The 23,254-nt window shown below is 39.2% G+C and overlaps 1 protein-coding gene and 1 long non-coding RNA gene across 3 annotated transcripts in view; one reads left to right on the top strand and one right to left on the bottom strand.

Annotated features, from left to right (window-relative positions):
* MAP3K1 (mitogen-activated protein kinase kinase kinase 1) overlaps window positions 1-20,816 on the bottom strand; it is a 69,782-nt gene extending 48,966 nt beyond the window's left edge. Inside the window, exon 1 of one of the 2 annotated variants that reach the window (XM_027863420.1) lies at window positions 20,377-20,816. In XM_027863420.1, the coding sequence (XP_027719221.1) occupies window positions 20,377-20,816 (440 nt within the window). Of the gene's footprint in view, window positions 1-19,228; window positions 19,428-20,376 lie in introns of those variants that run through there. The other variant, XM_027863421.1, reaches the window with a different exon arrangement.
* Window positions 20,817-21,004: 188 nt separating this feature from the next.
* LOC114044229 overlaps window positions 21,005-23,254 on the top strand; it is an 11,035-nt gene continuing 8,785 nt past the window's right edge. Inside the window, exon 1 of the long non-coding RNA XR_003569193.1 lies at window positions 21,005-21,095. This is a non-coding gene — a long non-coding RNA (uncharacterized LOC114044229). The remainder of the gene's footprint in view (window positions 21,096-23,254) is intronic.

Below are 23,254 nucleotides of genomic sequence, written 5' to 3' on the forward strand. Positions count from 1 at the left end.
TAGACTCCTCTCTATTCTAGCCTGCCCTTACTTGCTCACATTACAGGTCCTTGTTCACAAATGGACTTTCCTTGTCGGTTTCTACAACAACCAATGTGAACTGTAGGAGTTCCCTCCTCCTACTCTTCAAGGTCTAACTGCCATTGCTCTTTAAGCCATCCTTGGCCCCTTTCCCCACTCCTCGGCCGAAGCTGATCATTCCTCCTTACCTTTCTCAAAGCACTCTGCTTGGACCTTTTCCTTGCATTTATCACTCTCTCCCTTCAATTACAGTTATTTCTGTACATGTCTTTATTTTCCATATTGGCCATTTTAAAATCAGGGTCCTTTGAACAGGATCAAACTCCTAAGTTCTGTAAGGACAAGGATCATTTCCTATCTTGGCAACTCCATTACCTTCTGAAAGATACTTAATTTTAATGCTTCTAAGACTGTAGCATCATATGGGTTCTAGTTATAGAGAAGAGTACTAAAAAGGATAAAATAAACACAAATAATTACAAGATACAACATTAAAGTATTTGGATGTCACAAAAAGAGAGAAAAAAAAAATTAAGTCAAGGCCCCAGACCTCATGGATCACTTATAACAATTTAGCAGAGGGCAACCTTTTTAACCTTAGGCTGACTTCCCATTATCACCCAATATATGTAAGAGGAGGTTTTCCCTTTATTGTCAGTAGGTGTTTTGCTTTGGGAATGCAGAGTACTACAATTCTAAACAAAATAGGTTCATATATTTAGGAAGATAAATCTATTTAAAAATCACAAACTATTCCAAAGATCAATACAAATTATTTTTAAATTGTTCATCATTTTGGATTATTTTACTGATTCCATTCATGAGTTTGGATTAGCTGCTCATAGAGCAGAACTGTGGCATTTGTGGAAAATGTTTAAAAGGTATTATGAATTGAGAGATGTGAAGAAAATAAAGGAGTAATCAACACAACTTGGGAAGGGTTTTAATCTGACCAAAATAATTAATACAGACTTAATTCCTCTGTAGGGGCATTTGCATTTTAGAAGAAAAAAATTTTTATTAACCTCAGTTAGTTTTTAACTAGTGAAACTGGTGTTATCGTAAGGGGAGGAGAATTTGGATCTCGGAAATTTTGTTCTCCACCCCCACATTAGATCTTACCTAATCTGACTAGTAATAAAAACACACATATATGAAGAGTCCATGATTCCAAAGAAATATTAATTAATGAAGGTTAAGTTCCCAGGCCTATCCAAAAAAAGCCTATTCATCCCATTAGACATATGAAGTATTGTCTGCATAATATGATTTAACTTCATTTAACATTTCTATCAGGAAATGCATTCCAAGTTCCAATTCAAAACTCCTCCCAGTCCAACAATTCCCCAAGGCAGCATGGAAGTTGAGGTTCCCTAGCCATGGTCACATAAATGTTAGTCTTTATGTCAGCATAAGAAATATTATTTCTCTATATTCAAAAGAGAAAGCCAGGCTCTAAGCTTCACCTTTTTTTCTTTGCTTTTTGGTGAGGCAATCAGGGTTAAGTGACTTGCCCAGGGTCACACAACTAGTAAGTATCATGATTTGAACTCAGGTCTTCCTGACTCCAAAGCTGGAGCTCTATCTACTGTGTCACCTAGTTGCCCCAGCTTCACCTCTTTCTCCTGCTGCATTATGAAACATGGAGGTCTGAGATTTTCCTGGTGATATTAAGTGTGGCCCAGTGGCTACTACCCCTTCTAGAAGGCTCTCAGAAATGGCAGTAGGGACAGGTCCTAATGCCAGGTCTCAGTGCTAAGACACAGCTAGGACCTTTGGGCAGCTCTTACTATCAAATGCTGACGCTAAATCAGAAGACCTTTGTTTAAATCCACTTCTGCTATTTGTACAAACCACTTAATATTCCTGGGTCCCAGATTCTTCATCTCTAAGTTGAGGGGATTTGATTCAATGACCTTTGAGGTCTTTTCTAGCTCATGTCCAAAATGAAAAAATTAAATTAAAAAAAAAAAAGAATAAAACTTAAAGGCTCCTGGGATGTGAAAAGATCAGGTTAATTTTTTCCAGATTTATCACAGTTCTCTGCTCAAAGAATTTCCCTGCCCACAGCTTATGCCACCAGTTAACTTTTGTCCTATTTGCAGCAGTTGGCTGGGGAATCCATTCCTCTCTGGAGTTTCCCTTCTCTGATCCCCAAGGATTCAAACAAAGACCGCATCGGAATCTGTTAGCAGTATGACTCCACGCAAGTCTACTGCCTCTCTTGAGCAGGCTGATCCTTCCATATAGGGTCACTCCAGCAGTACTGGCTGGGGCCATATCTGTTCTGACCTGACCCAGTATCATCTTTGAAGGGTCAGAAACTCTCCCCACTCCCTTGATCAGTACCAGGTCTATCAACAGAACATAAAAATGGAAGATCACAGGAACCTGCTGACAATCCACTTCCATTTTCACCTGAATATAAGTAAAAGGTCCACCATACCCAAGACAGAAGAACACAGGAATATGGTATATTCCTCAAATGGCACTTTCTCAATACCTTAATGGTGACTGATTCAGTAATCAACTATATCTAGGATCCAATCCAGCCATGCTTCATTCATTTGTCCTGATACCTCATCAGTAACCTTGCTATTTCTTATATATCACCCACCACCTTCCTAGTCTTGAATTATAATTAGGCAGAGAGGTGGCATAGTGGATAGAGCCATGGGCTTGGAGTCAGGAAGACCTATGTTCAAATCTAGTCTCAGATACTTATTAGCTGTGTGACTCTGGCCAAGTCATTTAACCTGTTTGCCTCAGTTTCCTCAATTGTAAAATGGGGACCATAATAGCACTTGCTTCCCAGGGTTGTTGTGAGGACCAAATGAGACAATTGTAAAGTGCACAATGCCTGGCACATAGTAAGTGCTATATAAATGTTACTATCATTATTATTGTTGTTATCATCATCATCATCATCATCATCAAATCAACTGACATTACTCCTCATAACAGTATATTCATCTAGCCCCAAATGACTCTTCCCATAGTTTCTGTAATTTTCCCAAATCAAAATTACCATTTGAGGCCCTTTAACTCCTATGTGTTGTTTTCCACATCAGAAAGTTAAATTCCTTCCCTGCAAGAATAATCTTTGATTTTGTAAAATAATTTTAAAAATTTATTCTCTTCCTTTAGAGTTTGTTCTTACTCAAATAACTGATACCATTATTTTAACTACTTTTGAAATCAGTCATTAAGTATTTAAGGAGTTGATTTCTGCTATAACTTAAGATGAGATTGATGATACTTTTTTTCAGGTTTATTACATGGGGTGAGCCAAACTTCATCTTCCTCAATACTTACTTTCAGTCACTAAATGATGAAGGGCCTTGAATAAGAGACTGAAGGATTTGAATTTGTATTTATATAACCCCACTACAAATACAAATCCTCAGTTTTGTATTCGAGACCTTCAGACTCTTCATTGATCACCTGTCTTGGCCCCAACCTAGCCATCATTTTAACAATTTGATTTAATCAACATTAATTATCCCATGAATCTGTGCTCAGTCCTGTTTGCCCAGGTCACTGACAAAAATGATAAAGGCAGAGATTGCACTTACCAAATCTGCATATGACACAAAGCTGAGAAAGACAGCTAAAAACCTAGATGACAGATGGAGACTCTAAAACGTTCCTAAGGGGCTAGAAAATGGGGGAAGGGGTGAACAAAAAAGCATTTAAATGCTTGCTATATATGTCAAGGACTGTGTTAATCAGATGAAATTTAATAGGGATAAATGTCTTTATACTTGACCTCAATGAGTCAAGAATGCCAGACTTGGCAGCCAAAGCCAATGTCATCTTATGATGCAATGAGAAGAAAACAAAAACACAGCTGCTGACTCAAATAGTGCAATTGTCACTATCTTGTTGAATTTAATATTTATTTTTAAAAACTACAGGTAACAAGTTCCTCATATAATTATCCTGTTCTTTATATCCTGAAATATTTGTGTTTGATAATGATGACTGTTTAATACATATGCATGTATTTTAAAGCAAAGCATTGTCTCCAGGGTGTAGAGAAGTGATAGTTCCACTATCACATTAGACCACATATAAAGAATACAGCGCTCAGTTCTGAGTGACACCTATAAAGGCATGTGAAGGAGGATATAAAGGTAGTGGATGGCATCAACATAATGTATGACGATCTTCCACTCAAGGAACTGAAGATATTTTTAGCCTGGAGACAACTTAAAGGGGTACAAAATTTTTTTATCAATGGGGTATACTATCAAGTTAGATTAGAAGCCTCTTGAAGGAAGAAACCCTGTTTTCCCCTCAAGCCTGATATAGAATCCATTGCTTTACTCTAACCTGTGAATATTCTTAATCTGTACTACTCACCTGACTCAAGATACAATTTACAGCTGTCCCTATGTCTGATGGTTCTAATCTCTGGAATTCAGAGTTGCTTAGGGTCCTAACACCATGGAGTACAGTATTTTTGCAGCACAGCTAACACATCCCTAAATATATAGTAATTATAAGTGATAATTGATTGATTTTTTTTCTTATTTTAAACAGGAAGGGTTGCTCTTGCATAAAGCAGATTGGCAAAAAGCAAAGCTTTAAAAATGTAGTATGCAACAGGCCTGGATAAATTTTAAAAGGAACATTATTTAAAATGTATGGGTAAGATGAAATACCATAAGACCATTACATGTACAGGGTCAAATATTTAGAGCTAGAAGAGACCTCCAAGGTCATCTAGTACAACTATCTCATTTTACAGTTGAAGACTCTTATAAATATGTCTTAATTAAAATCTTACTACAAATCTTTTTAAAAAAAATTCATGAGTTTTCGCCTGCCACCACTTTCAATACAGAAAAACTCAAGGAATAATACACAACGTTTTCCTTCCCCAAATATATATCAATTCATGTGGCTGAAGGGGGAGGAAATCCACTAGTACATTATTTAACAAGTCTGGGGTTTTGTTTGCCACAGATAATCCTAAGTGGATAATGAGCAGACAGATTTGACTACATATAAAATTTCAAGTCCTATATTACCTACTACAAGACATTTTTTTAAAAAATTAAACACTGAGGAAATATGAAAAATTACACTGAAACTTTCCATAATACTGTTATGGAACTCTGCACACAGCAGATCTATCCAAGGCAATTTACTGCTTTTAAGTTCCAGAAAGACTTTATTATGACACTCTAACCTATAACTTAATCCTACTGTAAGAACCAAAAGCAGCCTTATAGTAAAACACACAGAGAATTAAACAGACAAGTTATTTTGGCTTACAGTGAGAAATATTCTTGAAGTTAAACTTTTACTATATTGATATTTAATAATTACAGCATGTCATACAAATTCTCAGTATTCATTAATTGTCATCAAGGATATATCATTAAATTTCATCATACCACATTATGTAGTTTTGATCACATTACACAGCAGGTTACTGAATTCAACAATGAGATGATTTTGGACATTAACTGTTTTATTTCTTATCAGAGAATTTTGCCCCAGGAAGTGGCTGAGAGAAAAGAAAATAAGATGTCCTTGAATAGAAACTTTTCCTATATGATGTCAAAATTGACTTGCTGGACAAATGCTTGCCCAGCATTAGAGAGTTTTGTTTTTCATGCCTTTTCCCACCATTTAAATTCTCCAAAAAACCCGCTACTGGTAGTGGGAATGGATAGGAAAATTTAATTTTACACTGCTCTCACAAACCGTTTAACAGCCACAGATTTTGCCATCAGTAAACAATGCACCTTTACTGTGGACTAAATACCAAGAATGATGGCAAGATGAGGGATTCAATCCTCCTAGGGTCCAGTTCTCTTTGCTCTGTTCCACTATCAGACTCTATTCCAAATCTGAATCAAATTTCTAGAAGATATATGCTTTTGACCACAATCTAAATGGATCAGGGCAAATTCACCAAAAACTTTAAAATAATTTACTAAATATCCACTATCATATCAGCATTGTATTGTCAGTTTACTATAGAAAACATGGCATGTTTGACAGCATGCTTTTAAGAAGTGGTCAGACACTGGTAAATGTGATAAACTGAAAAATGCCTAATACCATGCCCACTATTAACTAAATACAGTAAATGAAAGTATTCTATTTGAAAATGTTTCTATATTGTTGAATTACTGTCAAGAAATGATTCATGACAGAAATATACACATCAAATAACTCCCAAATGCACTTTTAAAATACTTATGATAGGGAACAAATATTTCACTTCCAAATATAGTGCAATTATGCACAAACTACCATTAAGTGCTTATTATGTGGGAAATATAATGAAGTAAAGAGTAAGCTAGGCTTGCCTTATTTGTCCTTCACTAGGACTCAATTACATTATCAACATTGTCTCCTAGAATTTAACCCTAATCAAAACTTGGTAACTTTTTACTACTTTGCTCTTTCATTCCCTCAAAAAAGGTTTCATAAACTGACAACCAGAAGTCAAACTTTGATAAGAGAACTTCAGGATTAAGCATTCACTACACAGAGAGATGTTTGATTGTCTCTGACAAGGAGTATGTTGACTCTCAGTAAAGTCTGTTCCATATAGATATATAGTACCTAACATACAACAAAATCATCATCCTTCAGTAAGCAGTAGACATCTTTCCTGTGTCTGTATAGGTGGTAGCTAAAGTATTAACTGGTGGCACAGTAGATACAGCACTGGGCCGGGAGTCAATAAGACCTGAGTTCAAATCCAGCCTCAGATACTTACTAAACTGTGTAACCCTGGACATTCACTTAACCTCTGTTTGCCTCAGTTTTTTTAGCTATAAAATGGGGATAACAATAACATCTCCTCAAGATTGTTATGATGATCAAAAGAGATAATATTTGTGAAACTTTTAGCACAGTGCCTGGCACATAGTAGGTACTATATAAATGCTTACCCCCCCATTCATTAAATGCCTACTATGTACAAATTATGATAGGGGCTGAAGATACAAAGACAAAAACAGTTCTTGCCCTTTTAGAGCTCTCATTCTACTGGAGGTGGGGAGGGAGACCGTGAACACAAATAAGTATAAACTAAAATAAAGTAAATAACATAATATAATACATTGGAAAGAGGGCACTATCAGTTGAAAGTATCAAAGAAGTCTTCACAAAGGAAGTGGTTCCTGAGCTGACTCTTAGAGGAGGACAACTTCCAAAGGGTGGAAAGGAGGAAGGAATATATCCCAGGTATGGGCAACAACTTGTGCAAATGTGTGGAGTTGAGTGATAGAATGTCAAATTCAATAGGCCAGTAGGCAATTCATGAAGGAGAATAGTATGGAGTAAAGGTAGAAGGTAAGTGGTAGCCAGCCTGTGGTGAAGATGTTAAATTCTAGGCAAAGGAATTTGTGTAACATGTATGAGAAACAGAGTGTGTAGCCTGTACCTTAGTTACACTATTTGGGGAGCTACATGGAGGATGGATTGAATAGAGACCAGGAGGAAGAACAATGAGAAAGTTATTGCAGAGGATGTCTTGCAGCAGGTTTTTGGGATACTTTTTATAAGTCCAGGTGATACTTGATGAATGTTGGTATTAATGTGCAGTTGTGAGGGCAGAAATGGATGAATGAGAGAGATGTTACAAAAATAACTGATAAAATATGGGGAAGAGGAAGAGAGTCAAGGATTACTCTAAGGTTATGAATAACTAAGACATGGTGATGGCTTCAATGGTAAGAGGGTCAAGTTTAAGGGGGAAAGTATTCATTCTATTTTGAGTTTGAGAAGTTTATGGGAAGAATTCCAAGAGAAAATGTCCAAGTAAGAAACTGACAGCATGGTCTCGAACTTCAGAAGATGAGGGTATTATATAGATTTGGGAATTAAAGGATATGTTTAAATTCTGCCTCAGAAATTTACTGGCTATGTGACCATGGGCAAGCTTCTTAATTTCTGCGAACCTTGGCTTCCTTATCTGTAAAATAAGGATATTAACAGTACCTATTTCCTAGAGTTATTGTGATGACCAAATGAGGTAACATACGCAAAACTTCAGGAGCTGTATAAATGTTTGTTTGTTTGTTTTTTTAGGCAATTGGTGTTAAGTGACTTGCCTAGGGTCACACAGCTAGTAAGTATCAAGTGTTTGGTCTGAGGCCGGATTTGACCTCAGGCTGTCCTGACTTCAGGGCTGGTGCTCTATCCACTGCACCAACTAGCTGCCCCAGGAGCTGTATAAATGTAAGCTACCCATGCCAAGGAAATAGGAGAAGGAAGATACAGCAAAGAAGAATGAAAGAAAAGGTTAGAGGCTGAATGAGATGGATATTCACTTGGAACACTTGTTCCAGGCAGAAAAGGTCCATTTGTTGACCAACTGACACCAATATAGTGAATATGGTTTTCTATAGTCATAATATACTCTTTGCTAATGCTAAAACAAGAGATCTCACCTTTTGTTCTCCCCAGTTGATCAGTTTCATTTCAACTAGCAGATTATAGTTTAAATCAAACCTACGTGAAGAACAATGGAAGAAAAAAATATTGTATTCTATTCAATATAGTGATAAAATTAATTCATTTAAAAATGGGAATAACATGAAAATAAAATATATCCAATTAGTAATATATGCTGGCTTCAAGATTTCACATATGAACCTAAAGAAAAATGGGAAAAATCAGTAAAAACAAAAAAACCCCAAAAGAAAGAGGTTAAGACTAGGGCTAAGTGATCTTTGAGATTAAAAAAATGGTACATAAACTTAAAAATTATTACACTGTATTCCACTTGCTTTGGATCAACAATAAAGCTGCTGCAGGATAGCTGAGATGCAAGAGAAAGAAGGCTACTGAGAACTTCTCTTCCCTCAGTTCCATTTCCATATGTCCTCCTATTACCAATGTTTCTGAAACTTTTCAGAGATATTGCCATCAACTTAAGACAGTGAATCAAGAAAGGAAATAAAATGGGTACAAAGTTGGAACTAGCAAAATTTCTCCAAGAAACTATTATAGAAATGGTGAAAAGAAAAAAAAAAGCTAAGTTTGGAGAAGCCACTACTTAATTTTCATCCTATGTAAAGGTGTCAGACTTTTGTACAAAACAACTTTCAGGTAGAGAAGATGCTGGTTGTGGATACACAGAAAAAAAGAATATGACCAATTGAAAGGAATGTGTGTGTGTGTGTGTGTGTGTGTGTGTGTGTGTGTATGAGCAGATGAAATCAGTGGATCATGATTTAGAATGCTAAAACCCAGAATCAAACAACAATACTCACCCCTACCCCCCCAATTAAAGGAAAAATCAAACAGGAGAACCAAGAGGGAACAATGTCATTCATGGAAACCAAAAGAAGGAGGAAAAAAAGAGTATCCTGGGCAAAGGAAAGGTCAACAGTAAGTTTCAGACAGGCCCAAGATGAGGACTGAGAAAAGGTTCTTCATTGAATTTAGCAATTAAAGGATCCTCAGTAATCTTGGAAAGCCCCGTTTCTTTGGATAAGATCATATATTTAACATTGAAAGGGACCTCAGAGGAAATAAAATCTGACCCTTTCATTTTACAAGCGAGGAAACTGAGGCTTAGAGAGGTGAAGTGGCTTTGACCTGCAGTCACACAGGCAGTGCTAGTGGTAGAATCTGAAGGCAGGTCTTTCTGACTCCAAGTCTAGCACTTCATCCACTTCACAGAGGGTGATAGACTATCAGAGTCAAGTAAAAGTTCTGAGAATGTTGGAGACCTGGACATGCTTGTAGACAGCAGGGAAAAAGCCAGGACAGAGAAGGCAAAAGGAGGAGCAGGAGGTCAGAGGAAACTGAAGAGGAGAGAGAGCAGAGAAATGGAAGATTAAGAAACTGGTAAAACAAGCAAGCTCCTATAGAAGACAAGGAGAGGTGGGGCTCAAGGCATAGGTAGAAGGTTTGACCTTGAAAAGAAGAGCCACATTTTCCTCAGATCAACAAAAGTAAAGGAAGAGAGTATAGGAAAAAAAAAAGTTTCAAGGTATGAAATAGGAGACAAATAAGTTCATAAGAAACGGTTTTAATTTTCTCAGGAGTATAAACATGCTAGCAGTAACCAATATTTTGCTAGGTTCCAAAAATATTTTCAGGGCAGCTAGGTGGCACAGTGGATAGAGCACTGGCCCTGAATTCAGGAGGATCTGAGTTCAAATACGGCCTCAGACCAAACACTTGACACTTACTAGCTGTATGACCCTGGGCAAGTCACTTAACCCCAACTGCCCCCCAAAAAACCAAACAAACAAAAAAAACCCAAACAAAAATATTTTCTCTGTGAATCTATCTCAGAAATAGAGCTGCGATATGCTTTATAAAAGAAAAATTTACAAAACTTAGGATTCCACTCAACTTTAAAAATTTTCTCAAAATAATGTCTGACTACCTCCTTAAATCTTTTTCAATTATGGTTTTTTTTTTTTTTGTAATTAGTACTTACACATTACTGAACAGAAGATTCCCTAAAAGACCTACTCCAATGCCAGGCAGGATGGTAACCCTGGGTTTTAAAAGGCTATGCAAAGAGAGAAACCTGGTGCAGTCCTATACCAACACAGATTGAAAAACACTCTTTTTATCGTTATGTATGGCTGAGTTCAAAGATAATCATCACCACATGGGTGATGTTTTTAGTTGCAAAACCTCAAGAACAAAAACAGAAGAAGAAAATGGGTGCAGACTGCATACTATTTCTCAGGTGCACACCAAGGGGAGTTATGTCCTTCATTAGTGGAATACCCACATCAGTGAAAGCACAGCTCCTTGAAATATATCACAACGTAGAATCTTAAGGGTTAGAAAACATCTCAACCCTTACATACTAGAAATTTAATAAATGCTGTTTAGTATGATAGGTAATGTATTAACATCCCTGGTAACTGGAAGTATCATGTTGTTATGATATATCTCCTGTCTATCCTGCTCCCTTCAAAAAAGTAGTTTTAGGTTTAGGAGGGAAAACAGGGCAATGGATATGTTAATTTATAACAAAATAATGCATGTTTTAAGGAAAAGATCAATACACCGTGAAATGTTTAAGTAGTCACCAGATTGTAAATTTAATTCCTTAACTATCATACATAAATATTTTAACCTAAGTCCATGTAAAAAGGCCATTGTGCTATATATACAGTACTAGGTTTCTGACACATCACATTTAAAATTTTGAAATTAGTTTGTTACACAAAACGCAGCATATCTAGTTATTTGTGCTGTGATCCAATTGCTTTGAGAAACAAAAATAATACATCAGTAAAAGAGGAGGAAGTCTTGGCCCCAAACAGTTCCCTCCCCAAACAGCCAAGCCTATAGAACCATTACTGTAGTCAAGATGTCTCTGGCCAATATTCTAACAGAAAAGTGGCAAAGAAGGTACAATGTAGCAAAACAATAAAGCTTCTAACACCTTACACTCTAAATGGATAAATTTTACAGGTACTTTTGTCTTTGTAAAGGGCATGCAGAAGCAATTTGAGTGCTTTAAACTGAGTATATTTCAAATGGGTGACCAATATAGTTTGACACTAATAAGAGCAACAATATTTCTGCATCCAACAGTCTCATTTAAACACCACTTACTAAAGAGCAGAATTCAATACAAGAGCTTAGATTCCACAAAAAGGAATTACTAAAAGTATCAGAAGAATCTTGTATTTAACTTAGGTTTATCTGCTACTGCTTTGCTTTTTTAAGGATCTGAGTTTCAGTGAAAAGAATGTCACATTTACTATCATTTTTAAAATTTCAGCACCAAGATAACATTTTTTCTAAGTGTTTAGAAATACCAACAGAAATCCAGTATCTACTCAAAGATAAACCAAAAATGCTCCCTTTTTGAGGAGAGGAAGGAAGGTAGGGACAATCTTCTTAATCAAAATGGAGGAAAGGGGCAGTTTGGCACAGCGGATAGAGCACTGGCCCAGAAGTCAGGAGGAACTGAGTTCAAATATGGCCTCAGACCAAACACTTGACACTTACTAGCTGTGTGACCCTGGGCAAGTCACTTAACCCCAATTGCCTAAAAAAAAAAAAATGGAGGAAATCTTTGTCTTCAATGCTTGCTCTATTTTGAATAACTGCCACCTTACCCTAAAATTTTCAAAAGTGATTTTACATAAATTAACTCATGAGGTCCTGTATAATTACCATTTGTCAGATAAGTAAATTGAAACTGTAGTTGTGATGTCCCCAATGATATTGCTATTTAGCAGATGAACTGGAGAAAGTAAGTCTCTGACTCCAAATTCAAGACTTTGGCCCCAAACAGTTCCCTCCCCAAACAGCCAAGCCTATAGAACCATTACTGTAGTCAAGATGTCTCTGGCCAATATTCTAACAGAAAAGTGGCAAAGAAGGTACAATGTAGCAAAACAATAAAGCTTTTCCATTAATTTAACCTAACAGAGAAAGGCTAGAAGAAATCAGTGAAAACTTGAGGTATGAAATATTTTTTATCGAAATTCTGTGTTTTTGTTCAGAGGAATGTGGTATAGAGGTGACCCTGCACTTTTAAAGGCTCTACCAGCTGAGTGAGAGCAAAACAGACTGCTTCTGCCAAGCTGGAAAGGGTTGAGTATGGGCCCAGGATGGCCTGATTGTCTGTGGTCCTAAGACCAACTCATTTATGTCCAGAGAGACTCAACAAGTTGGTGGTGAATTTTTCACCCATGGTAATTTTCAAAGACAACTAAATAACTAAGAGTAGACTCATCTGCACTGGTGGAAGGAGTACCCATACCAATGAAACTGCATGTCCTGAAAATACTGAAATATTCAAATTCAAAGGACTCATTTTTATTGATTTTTTTAAAAAAAGTTTTGGATTAGTCTCTTAGATTTGAAAGATGAAATGAACTTTCCAAACTCTATCTTATTAGGATTATAAGACGTTTAAAATTTCAAAGGGTCTTAAATATCATATCTAGTCTGACCCTTTATAGAGAAGGAACCTGAGATACAAAAGAGGTTAAATGACTTGCTCAAAGTGACATGGACAATAAATGAGAGTAGGATGGATTTCCAAGCAGTCTTCTGACTCCAAATCTTTCTAAATGTAACAACAAAATAGGTAATGTTTATATGTCGCTTTAAGACTTATAATGCTCACTTAACCCCATTGCCTAGCAAAAAAAAAACAAAAAACAAAAAAAACGAAAAGAAAAAAAGAAAGACAGAAAAAAGACTTGTAAAGAGCTTTACATGTTTTATCTCATTTGATCCTCACAACAGCCTGGGGAGGTAAGTGCTATTACTATCCTCGTTTTCCAGACAAAGTTCACTATGTAAAATGACTTGCCTAGTAACTGACAGGCAGAATATGACTTCAGGTTTCACCAACTCTAGGATCAGCACTCTCTCCACTACCCCATATAAACACAGACAACAACTGCAGATGGTGAGAAGGCATGCAATATCAAGACAGCCTCTACATCAATGGGTCACACTATCTCAATTTGTCTATATGCATACACACACTAGTATCTACTATCAATGATTGCTTAAATTTCAACACATATTAACATTTGGAGACACTCTGCATCTGTATGAAACACTGTATGAAAATTCACAAAAAGATACAGTATTTCCCTTCAAGAAGCTCAATGTCTTAATCAGTCTATAGCCAAACATGTTACAATAAAATTTTAAGGGTCTTCAGTTTAAACATTTTAAGATAACCACTGAGGAAAATCAAATTAATGGACATTATTTTGATGTTCATCTGGCAAGGTATCATAAATTATTCTGGTATAAAGAAAAGCTTAATGGTAGTCTATTTCTGTAAGTATATACCTCAGTCTTTATTGTCATTGACAACAAAGTTTAAGGGGGCAGCTAAGTTGCGCAGTGGATAGAGTTCAGGCCTCTGTCAGGAGGGCTTGGGTTCAAATGTGGCCTCAGACACTTGACACTTACTAGCTGTGTGATCATGGGCAAGTCATTTAACCCCAACTGTCTCACCAAAAAGCAAAAAAAAAAGTCAATAAAGTTTATCATTATCTTTCCATGTGAGTGGGTACAGCTAAAGTACTGAAGAAGGAGAAGGAAAGGAAGGATATCAACTACAGGATGGAGCTTGGTCTTAAAGGTATCTAATGGTCTCACTTCCAAAAGTAAGAGAAATGGGAAGGAAATGTGCATTTAAAAGTACCTGTCTAGTGGCTTTTAAGCAAAAGACAAAACCAAACACTAGTTTGTACTTCTCCTTGATGGAATTTTCAGCCATCTCAATGTACTCAATCAAATCATTTCACTTGATATTCCAAAGGATGTAAACATCCTAACAAGAGAGCACTTCCTATCATTCTAAAATACTAAGTCAACTATACATAATATGTTATGTATAGTATTAATAATCTCATGTATTTCTTCCATATTTTATATGAAGTAGAGCATGTTGTAGATTTCTTTACATTGCTGTATTAGCTGACAGAATTGCTATTAATAATAAAAATTGCATTTAAAAGTCAGTGTTGGCAGATATTGAATTTCATCTCATTTTTTGCTTTCCACACCCCCATTTTGATTTTCTCTTGCAAGAGAATATCATGCCTAAACTTGTAGTCCTGTGTGTACTGCTCAAAATGTGTAGGCAGGGGCAATTTGAAACTAATCAGTATCTTGAGTCTTCTGCCAACCCTATAAACTGGAAATGTAGCACACATCCTGACCTAGGCAATTGCAAGAAAGATTATTCCTCCGCCCCCCCACCAACACAATGAAACACTAATATTCAAAAGATACAAATAGAAAGTAGAATAAACTTCATAACAACGTACCCTGTGTCATGCTAACCTTGAAGGTTACATGGAATCTCCCCAAATACAGAATGCAACATCTCAGTTACACTAGTGCTCCAGTGGCTTACACACCCACTCAGCTGTAAATATAATTTAGTGTTGACTTTAATCTGGACAACTCATTAAGATTCTCCATGAATAACAATATGCATTACATTAACACCAACTTCGTAATTTTGCTTTCCTTACAGTCTGACACTATAATCTACACAAAGCAACTCATTTTCCCACCCTTATGCTTTGCTTTAAACATTCCAGCAATATCTCCAGTGTTATTATCACACATGTGTCCAGGTTATAGCAAGAAGCTCATTTTATATGCATTGGTAAGCAAGTCCCGTAATTTACTTCCAGGGAACTATGTTTTTAAGGGTCAATCTACTAACTGGTCTTTAGAAAATTATATCAAATATCACTAAGTTAATGATTTATTTTAAGGTATCTCAGCACAAAAAATTAAATTGTTGTGTCTGCCATTCTGTAAAAATATTATTGTATAGACCACTTTAATTCTAGAGGATAATTGCTATATGAATATTTTCTTGAGCATGTTCTCAATTAATATTTTTTAAATTACAGCTGTGTCCCCTTATGCTTCAGCAAAGTGAGGAGAGCATCTAGCTGCTATACAAGAATCAAACAATTCTGGACAATAATTTTCTCTATAACTGTCATTTTTTTTTTTGCAAGGGCAAATAGTATTTGGTCCTATTTTTAATATTTCATTTCTTTTCAAAGAGATTCTGTTTTATTAGAGTTAAAAATTAGCTTAGTCAAAAGTCAGATCACCATAAGTCAGTCATCAAAGAAAGCATCCAAGTTTAAGGAACACATATCTTAAATATAAGCAAGTAAGCATAGCAATAGCACAGGTGCAAAAAGTCATCTTTGATCAGGATACTTCAGAATTCTACCTCAAAAGACAACTTACCCCTTTGTCTCCCCCCAAAAAGCAGTACCGCATTTAGCAGTTATTTTTTTCTTCTTCAGAGCACTATCACTTGTGGGAACACCAAATTTTTCTTCCTAGCAAACCATTTATCATTACTATTACATTAGCACCTCTACCCGTTTCTGATTTTGTAATGAACACAACTAAGTGCTATAAACTGATCAGCAGGCCCAAAGGGGCAAGCTGCAACTAACTGTATTGCTCTTCTAGATATAATCATAGCAGGACTCCTTTCTTAACCCATTTTAGTATCCTTTATTACTCGTCAAAAAAGTTATACAGAGAAAACTTAAAAAAAAATACAGATTATGGTTGTGGGTGGTAATGAAGCCTTGAAAGAATATCAATGAACAGTACTACTTCCTGTTTTTTGTATCTAACAAAATGGAGTTATTATAGTGTATTAGAAATCATACATTAAGGAATGCTGGTTAACCAGTCACCCTTGCCAAAATCAGATACGAAAAGAAAACAGAAGTTGGCAACAATTTCTGCCCCTGATTTTTCTCTTTCAACATTACATTAAACTGTCTTTAGTGAATACATTTATTGTCTTAATTTAAAATAGAAGCTAAAACATTTTACAACTATACATTTTGATTAATTTAATCCTAACCTCTGCAATTACCTGCTTTTATTAAGACAGTTTATAAATGCCACCCACAAAAATTTTAGTAAAATACTGATTTCATCATTTCTTTGAGCAATTTCCTAATAATATGATATGCCTATAAGTAAAAAGTCATGTTAACAATCACAGTGATGTTTAGCTACCTTTCTAATAAAAGTAGAGAAACAAAAGATGTAAAGGCTGAAGAATACAAGAGTTATGAAAGCAGCCTATGAAATCTCTTTAGATTAGAAAAAACTAAAAGGTACAGGTATCTTGTTCTTTCATGTGGTTACCAAATTGATAGTCTGAATGGGTGGGTGGGTTAAAATGAAAGAATAGGATAGAATCATTATATCCACTAAACTCACAATTGCCTGTTCAATGAAAAGTAGTAACACTGCAATTTTTCTTCAAAGGCCGTAAGTAAATCCAAAGAAAAAACCCTTTAATTTTGTAACTTAAAGAACAATTCACCAATCCCGTGGACAAAATTTATAGGCACGGAACTTTCGCTGACATTTCAGAAACATAAGGACAACAAATATAAAAAGATAAACATGCACCTGTATATAACACACTGCAAATATACATATTACACTTCCTATATCAAAAGGCTAGAAGCTGTGGTCAAAACATGGACGGAACTAAAATACCTGGGGCTCAAGGAGTTCAGACATATTTGAAAATACTCTTAAAAACAATGAAACACTTGAAATTAGCTTTTATGTTATCATTGCTCTACCAAGGCCTTGTGACTTTTCTCTCTATATGTTTAGTTTTCTTATTATTAATATTTTAGCAGATTTTTTTTTAAACCTGAGACTTCAGAGGATATAAATTACTACTGGAAAGTAGAAGCTAAAGTGTCATTAAAAGTAAGTTTTTACTACTTACATTAAGAAAGATCAAACTAAGACATGAAGACTAAGGAGAAATGAAGAAAAACTAGACTATCTTAGTTAAGTATCACTGCCAAAATTAATTATGAAATCTTTGAACATATTAAACAAACTGGGAAATATTAAATATTTTGCACAAAATTCTTCAGATATGTTTTGATCTTGACAAACTCCTAATAATCTATCCTAATTAAAGTGACTGAATTTCCCCCCAAATACCTAATCGTCCTTGCTGATTATTTTTTCCTTTCATTTTCATATACCATACATATTTTTTCTTTCATTCTGACATACTATACAAACTATGCCTCCAGTGGCAATTCCATTAAATTTTCAAGAAAGTATTTTGACATGCACTATTGTACAATTTTTAGTTTACTCTACAACCAAAAGGAAAACATCTAGGTTACAAAACAGGAGAAAGAATGAATTGTTCAGGGCCTGCATTCCGAAAATAGCCATGGTTCAAGCCCTGGTTAGGCTACTTACCAGCAGTGTGACTTTGGGAAAGTCATGACTTTTCTAGGCTATGGTTTCCTCATTTGTAAAATGAGACTGTAGGACTAAATGATCTCCAAAATCCCTTTCAGCTCTAAAACTATGATCTGAGGAAAGCTTAGTCTTTAGCTAACCAACACTTATGTGTATGTTATTTCTACTTTGTTTGCTCTTATCTACTTCCAAACATCTGACAAGTGTTAACATACTAACTGTGGCCTAACAAGTTCAGGTATGAATTTATCTCAAATGTCTGACAACCATACAAAGTTATGTCTTTATTGCTATAAATCTCTATCAGAAAAAAAAATTAACTTCTGGACTAGAAAATTAAAAATTCCAACCTAATTTACAATACAATTTACTTCAACAAAAAAACTATTATTCCCAGTTAATGATTTAGTTCAGTCTCCAATGGAAACTACACAAAGGAGATTGAATTTTAAGTATAACAATCAGTACTTTGCAGAAGTTGTTATATATTTACACAAGATACTTATGCAAAAACTTAGTCAAAGGCTCCTCTGTTTTCATTATGTCTTGAGGGACTTATCACTTTCTGAGTACATTTTAAAATGTTCTTTAAGGATTTAAGTCATAACACTGCAGCTTTAAATAAACGAAATCAACCAAGCCCACAGCAAAATTATGTCAAATCATTTTAGCCACAAATCAGAACTAGGAAAACTCCTTGGAGAAGTGATTTTCATTTAAAAGGCTTACACACACAAATCAAAATTATATGTGTGGGTGTTTAAATAGGCATCAGAACATCCTACTGGCGAATCGGTGCAATACCACAACGTTAAAAAAAAAAAATTCAAACAATTCACAACACTAACTTCTCAACAATTCGTGTTCTGCAGTTTCTCAGTGCTGAGTTTTTCTTTAAGTACAACTGTCACATTTAATGGTTTCCTTTAACAGAGTATTTTAGAGTTGTCACTAAATAAAAGTCAAGGAAAACAATCATTTTTCTTAGACACATTACCACTGCTCTTTGAACGGAAGTGAAAAGAATTTGAGATTTTAAATAGCATATCATGCTGTTGCTACTGGAATTTCGTAAGGTGGCAGCGTTTGCAGCTGGGGTGAGCTGAAGCTATGCAAAATGCGCCCCACTCTCACCCAGAGGTGAGAGGATTGTGGCGGCAGTTAACGGGTTGGATGGCTTGGAAACCAAATGGCTGACACATCCGGTCTAGGATCTTTAGCCACCCAAGTAAATTCAAACTTCAAAGGCATCTCAAAATACAAGTCATATAAGCTCTCAGCTCCTGCAGCTACCAGTTCAAAGCATTCTAGGCCCAACGGGTACTTAAGCGTGAACCCTCAGAAGTTTTGCAAAGATTGTGGCACTCTGAGTTTGCAGCTCATCCGCCTCCACCAGCTAGGACCTGGGCTCGACATTCTCCCAACCAGAAAAGACATCCCACCAGTCCCCAAACCGCCCGGTTACCTGCCACAGTACTAGGTCTTCTCCTGGGCAAGCTGAAGCCAAGCGGCGTGGAAGATCCTGACTCCCAGACAGCAGGTTCTGTCTGTCACGCACAGCACCAGCCTGAGCGGGGCCGGCGGGATCTAGCTTCCTCCTCCTCCACCATACAAACAGCCGCTGGCCCCGGACCTGGCTCCTGCCCACTAGGTTCGAGAGCCCCGGAGCCGGACCTCCGGCGCCCTCTACTCTGGCTCCCCTCTCCCACCCCCAGCAGCAGCCCAGACAGCTCCGCTCCCGTGCAAGCTCACTCCGGCACGCCACCCAAGCGCCAATCACCCCGGGGCGCCCGCAGCCTCCGCATCGAGCCCACTAGTTCTCGGGACACCCAGTCCCTGGGGCACCTTCTCCTCCGCAGCTGCTTCCCCGCCCACTCGGCAAACACGGGGAGCTCCAGTCCAGTACCCCCACCCCCATTCCCATCCCCTCGGAGCTGCCTCCCGAGCAAATGCAGATTCTCAAGCTCAGTCTCCCAGAACTCCGGGTCCACCAGTCTACACAGGGCAACCTCTCAGGTCTATACACACAGAGCAACCTCCAAGAGTGATCAACCTCGCAGTCTACACAGGGCAACCTCCCAGATTGGTCAACCTCAAAGTCTACGAAGGGCAACTTCCCAGGCCGGTCAACTTCCCCGTCTACATATGGCAACCTACCAGTCTACATGGGGCAACTGACTAGTCTACACCCTCCTTCTCAACTATTTCCGCAACCAGACCCAAGCAATACAGACCTGGTGTCTCACATGTTTCCAAACAATAACACAACCCCCCCCCACCCCCCACCGAGCCCATACCCACCTCCGGTCCTTCCCTCACTCCCACCCCAAAGGTGGGCTTCGGGACCCCGCCCAATGCCGGGGAGCCGGAGGGAAGGTGGCGGGGAGAGGGGAGCCTCCCCGGGAAGACCCTGGTCCCTAGCGGACCCTGCTCCAGCCTCCCCGCAGCGGCTCTGTACACTCTCCCCCACCCACTGCCCCCGGGACTTTCATTCATTCGGGGAGCTCCCGGAGCGCGCCGGGGTCGGGGCGCTGCAGGGCTCGGGGCGGGGGCGGAGCAGGGCGGGGGGGCTCCGGTCCGCACGGGTGCCGAAGACGGCTGGCGGCTCCTTACCTCGCGGGGGCACCGGCGGCTGCGGGCGGCAGGTCGTTCGGGGCCGCCCTCCGCTCCCCGGGGTCGGCTCCCGCCGGGCTCGGGGCACCGCTGTCCTGCGGCGGCGGCTCGGGGGACTGGCAGGCGCCGCGGGCGAGGGGAGCGGGGGGCGGCGGGGGCGGGGGCGCGACGGGCTGGAAGCCGCCCCCCGCTGCGGCCGGCGGCCCCGGCGGGGCAGGGTCCCCGGGCTCCGGGGAGGGCGGCGGGGAGGCGGGGAAGAGCGGCGGCTCCAGCTCCACGCTCCGCACTTGGCGCAGCTGCCTCCGCCGCCAGTCCGCCCGCTCGCGGCCCCCGCTGCCCGCGTCCCGCAGGAGCGCGCCGCCGGCTTCAGGGCTAGCCGCCGCCGCCGCGGAGCCCGGTAATCCCGACGACGAGGTGCGATTCCCCGCCGCCGCCGCCATTTTCTCTCGCGGGCTACATTCGCTCTGTCCTCGCGGAGGGGGGGGGGGCGACGCCAAGGGCGGGGGAGACGACGCAAGGGGGGCTCCGGGAGAGGGGGGGGGAACGGGCTGAGCTGGGGCGGGGGCGGAGAGCTGCGGTTGGTCAATTGGAGTAGCGTTAGAAGCCTAGAAAGGGGGGTGGAGGGATGGAGTGCGCAGCAGGAGGAGGAGGTGGTGAATGTGCAGAGCTACGCCCCTAGCGGTAGGAGGCGGGAGTGGTGGAAGTGCCGTCGCCTGCAGGTTGGTGGGAGGGGACTGTGGGAACCGGGGAGTAGTGGGAGACGCCGTAGGTAGCCTGGTCCACCGTGCTCCAGCAGCCGGCCTGGAGCAGCTGTGTAGTGGGCACTCTCCTGCCCAGCCTGCCGTCAGCTGCAGGTAGTCAGTCCTTGCAGCGCCTGCGGGAGGAGCTTAATCACAGCTTCCTCTCGGCACTGCTGTTTGGAACTTGCTCAAGGCAAGTCTCCGGTGTCCAAAAATAAATAATTAGAACAGTTGAGGACGTGGCCACCGATAGGGCAACACTGGACTAAAGAGCTGATTTATTAAAAAAAAAGGGGGGGGCTGCTGTTCCCTAGCAAAGCTTCTTGGGGTGTGCATGCAATAAGAGCTCTCCTTCCAGTTCCTTGGGCGCAGGTAAAGAGCGCAGGTAATGACTGATTGTTACCACCATTCAAAGTCCAGCAGGAGAGCTTTCAATGCTTTCTATCCTCCTTAAAAGTATAAAAAAAATAAAAATAAAAAAAATAAAAGCTCACGAAATAATCAGGCCACTGTCGGTTACATTCTGAAGTCCCTGATTTGAGGTTTCTCTTCCCCGCTGAGGGAAAGCCGTGAAACGTAAAGGAAGGGGCTGTTGTAGTGTGGTGGATTACTTTTCCTGGCTGTTTCTCTGGGTGTAGATTCCAGTATTGGATAAATACTGGAGAAGGGAATAGGAAGAAGGAGAAGCAGATTGTCAAGAAGCTCAATGCAATTGCCCTCATGCAGCCCTAGAATTTAACACCCCCCCATCCCCGCCATTATCCTTTAGAGGTTAAAAACAAAAAACAAAAACCTCTTAATAATTATAAAGTCTCTCTGAGGAAAGAGAGAGCGAGAAATCGCCGTGTGGGTGGTTTAGGGCTAGCTGCTGGTATTTCTCCAATGATGTATTTCAAATGGCTCCATTCCCTGGTTGATTCTCTACGATAAGGTGTTTGGGGATGAAAAGCACTATTTAAATGTTAATTATCCTCAACCTTTCCAGTGCCACAAAGGGATTCTCTGTCTAGTTTGTTTCTACTCTGCCTTCTTTCTGTAGGACGAGTTAGTATGTGCCTTGCCCTATAGATGATAACCCTTCCCGAGGGCAAGAACTGTCTTCTCTGGGTTTATTTTGCAACACAGCGAGCAAACTTTCATGTATAGAAAAGGTGATATATCACATGAGAAGAGGAGAGGGAGTAATGTACTCAGCCTTATCTTATTACAAATGTAGCCAGGAGCCTGAGCTGTCTGCATACTAACTCCTGTTTTCTTTCGCGAATGTTACAGTCCAGACTGCAGAAATTATGAGGAAAGGCCCCTTTTCTAGTCTGTTACTGGAAGAGGAGGAGGGTAATTACTATTCTTCGTTTCCGAAAAGGGGATGCAAAATACATCTTGATTTTATATTATCTTAGTGCATTGACTACTAAAAGATTATCTTGAAATTTTTGAAGTGCAAATTTTGAAAGTAATGAGTAGTCCAGGCAATAAAATCTGTTAAAAGTTTGTAGTGTTTAATTCCAGGATTAACCCTCCGAGTTCCCTTCTGTGCTAAGTCCATATTTGGTCTATAATTGTGCAGCTCTGTTCATTGTATGCCAAATGTAACATCGAGGCCACACAGTGGGTGTTTGCCTAGTCTTTCCTAATTGAGAGACACCTTACCTTTTTAAGTTTACGATTCATTTTTTCACTAACTTTTTTAGGTTTTTACAAATTTTAAATTTACTTAAGACATGTACCAGTACATTTATAAAAACTAAACAAAGTAACTATCCTTTAAAAGATAGCGTAAGACTTGAGGTTTTCCTGAGGAGCATAAGTGAAACAGATTTCAAAGCAAAACAGCTTCTCGTAGCCTATCTATGCATCCGCCCAAGCTGAAACTTGGGTACAGAATGAAGGCGAGTGGTGTAAGTCAAACCACCAATCAGCTGCATTCTCCTTCACCACCCCCGCCTTCCCCCCTTCTCTTGCTGGTCCTTTCCTAAAACGAAAGACAGCTGAAATTACTAAACACTGCTCATGGTTTTCGTCATTTTTCCCCTTAACCTCTTATGCAAATATCCTGTTCTTCATTATGCATCTACACGTTGAGAATCAGATAAAGAAAGAAAGAAAGAAAGAAAGAAAGAAAGAAAGAAAGAAAGAAA

This window comes from Vombatus ursinus, unplaced genomic scaffold (genome assembly GCF_900497805.2).
Source record: "Vombatus ursinus unplaced genomic scaffold, bare-nosed wombat genome assembly UNPS02014772.1, whole genome shotgun sequence".
NCBI lineage: Eukaryota > Metazoa > Chordata > Mammalia > Diprotodontia > Vombatidae > Vombatus > Vombatus ursinus.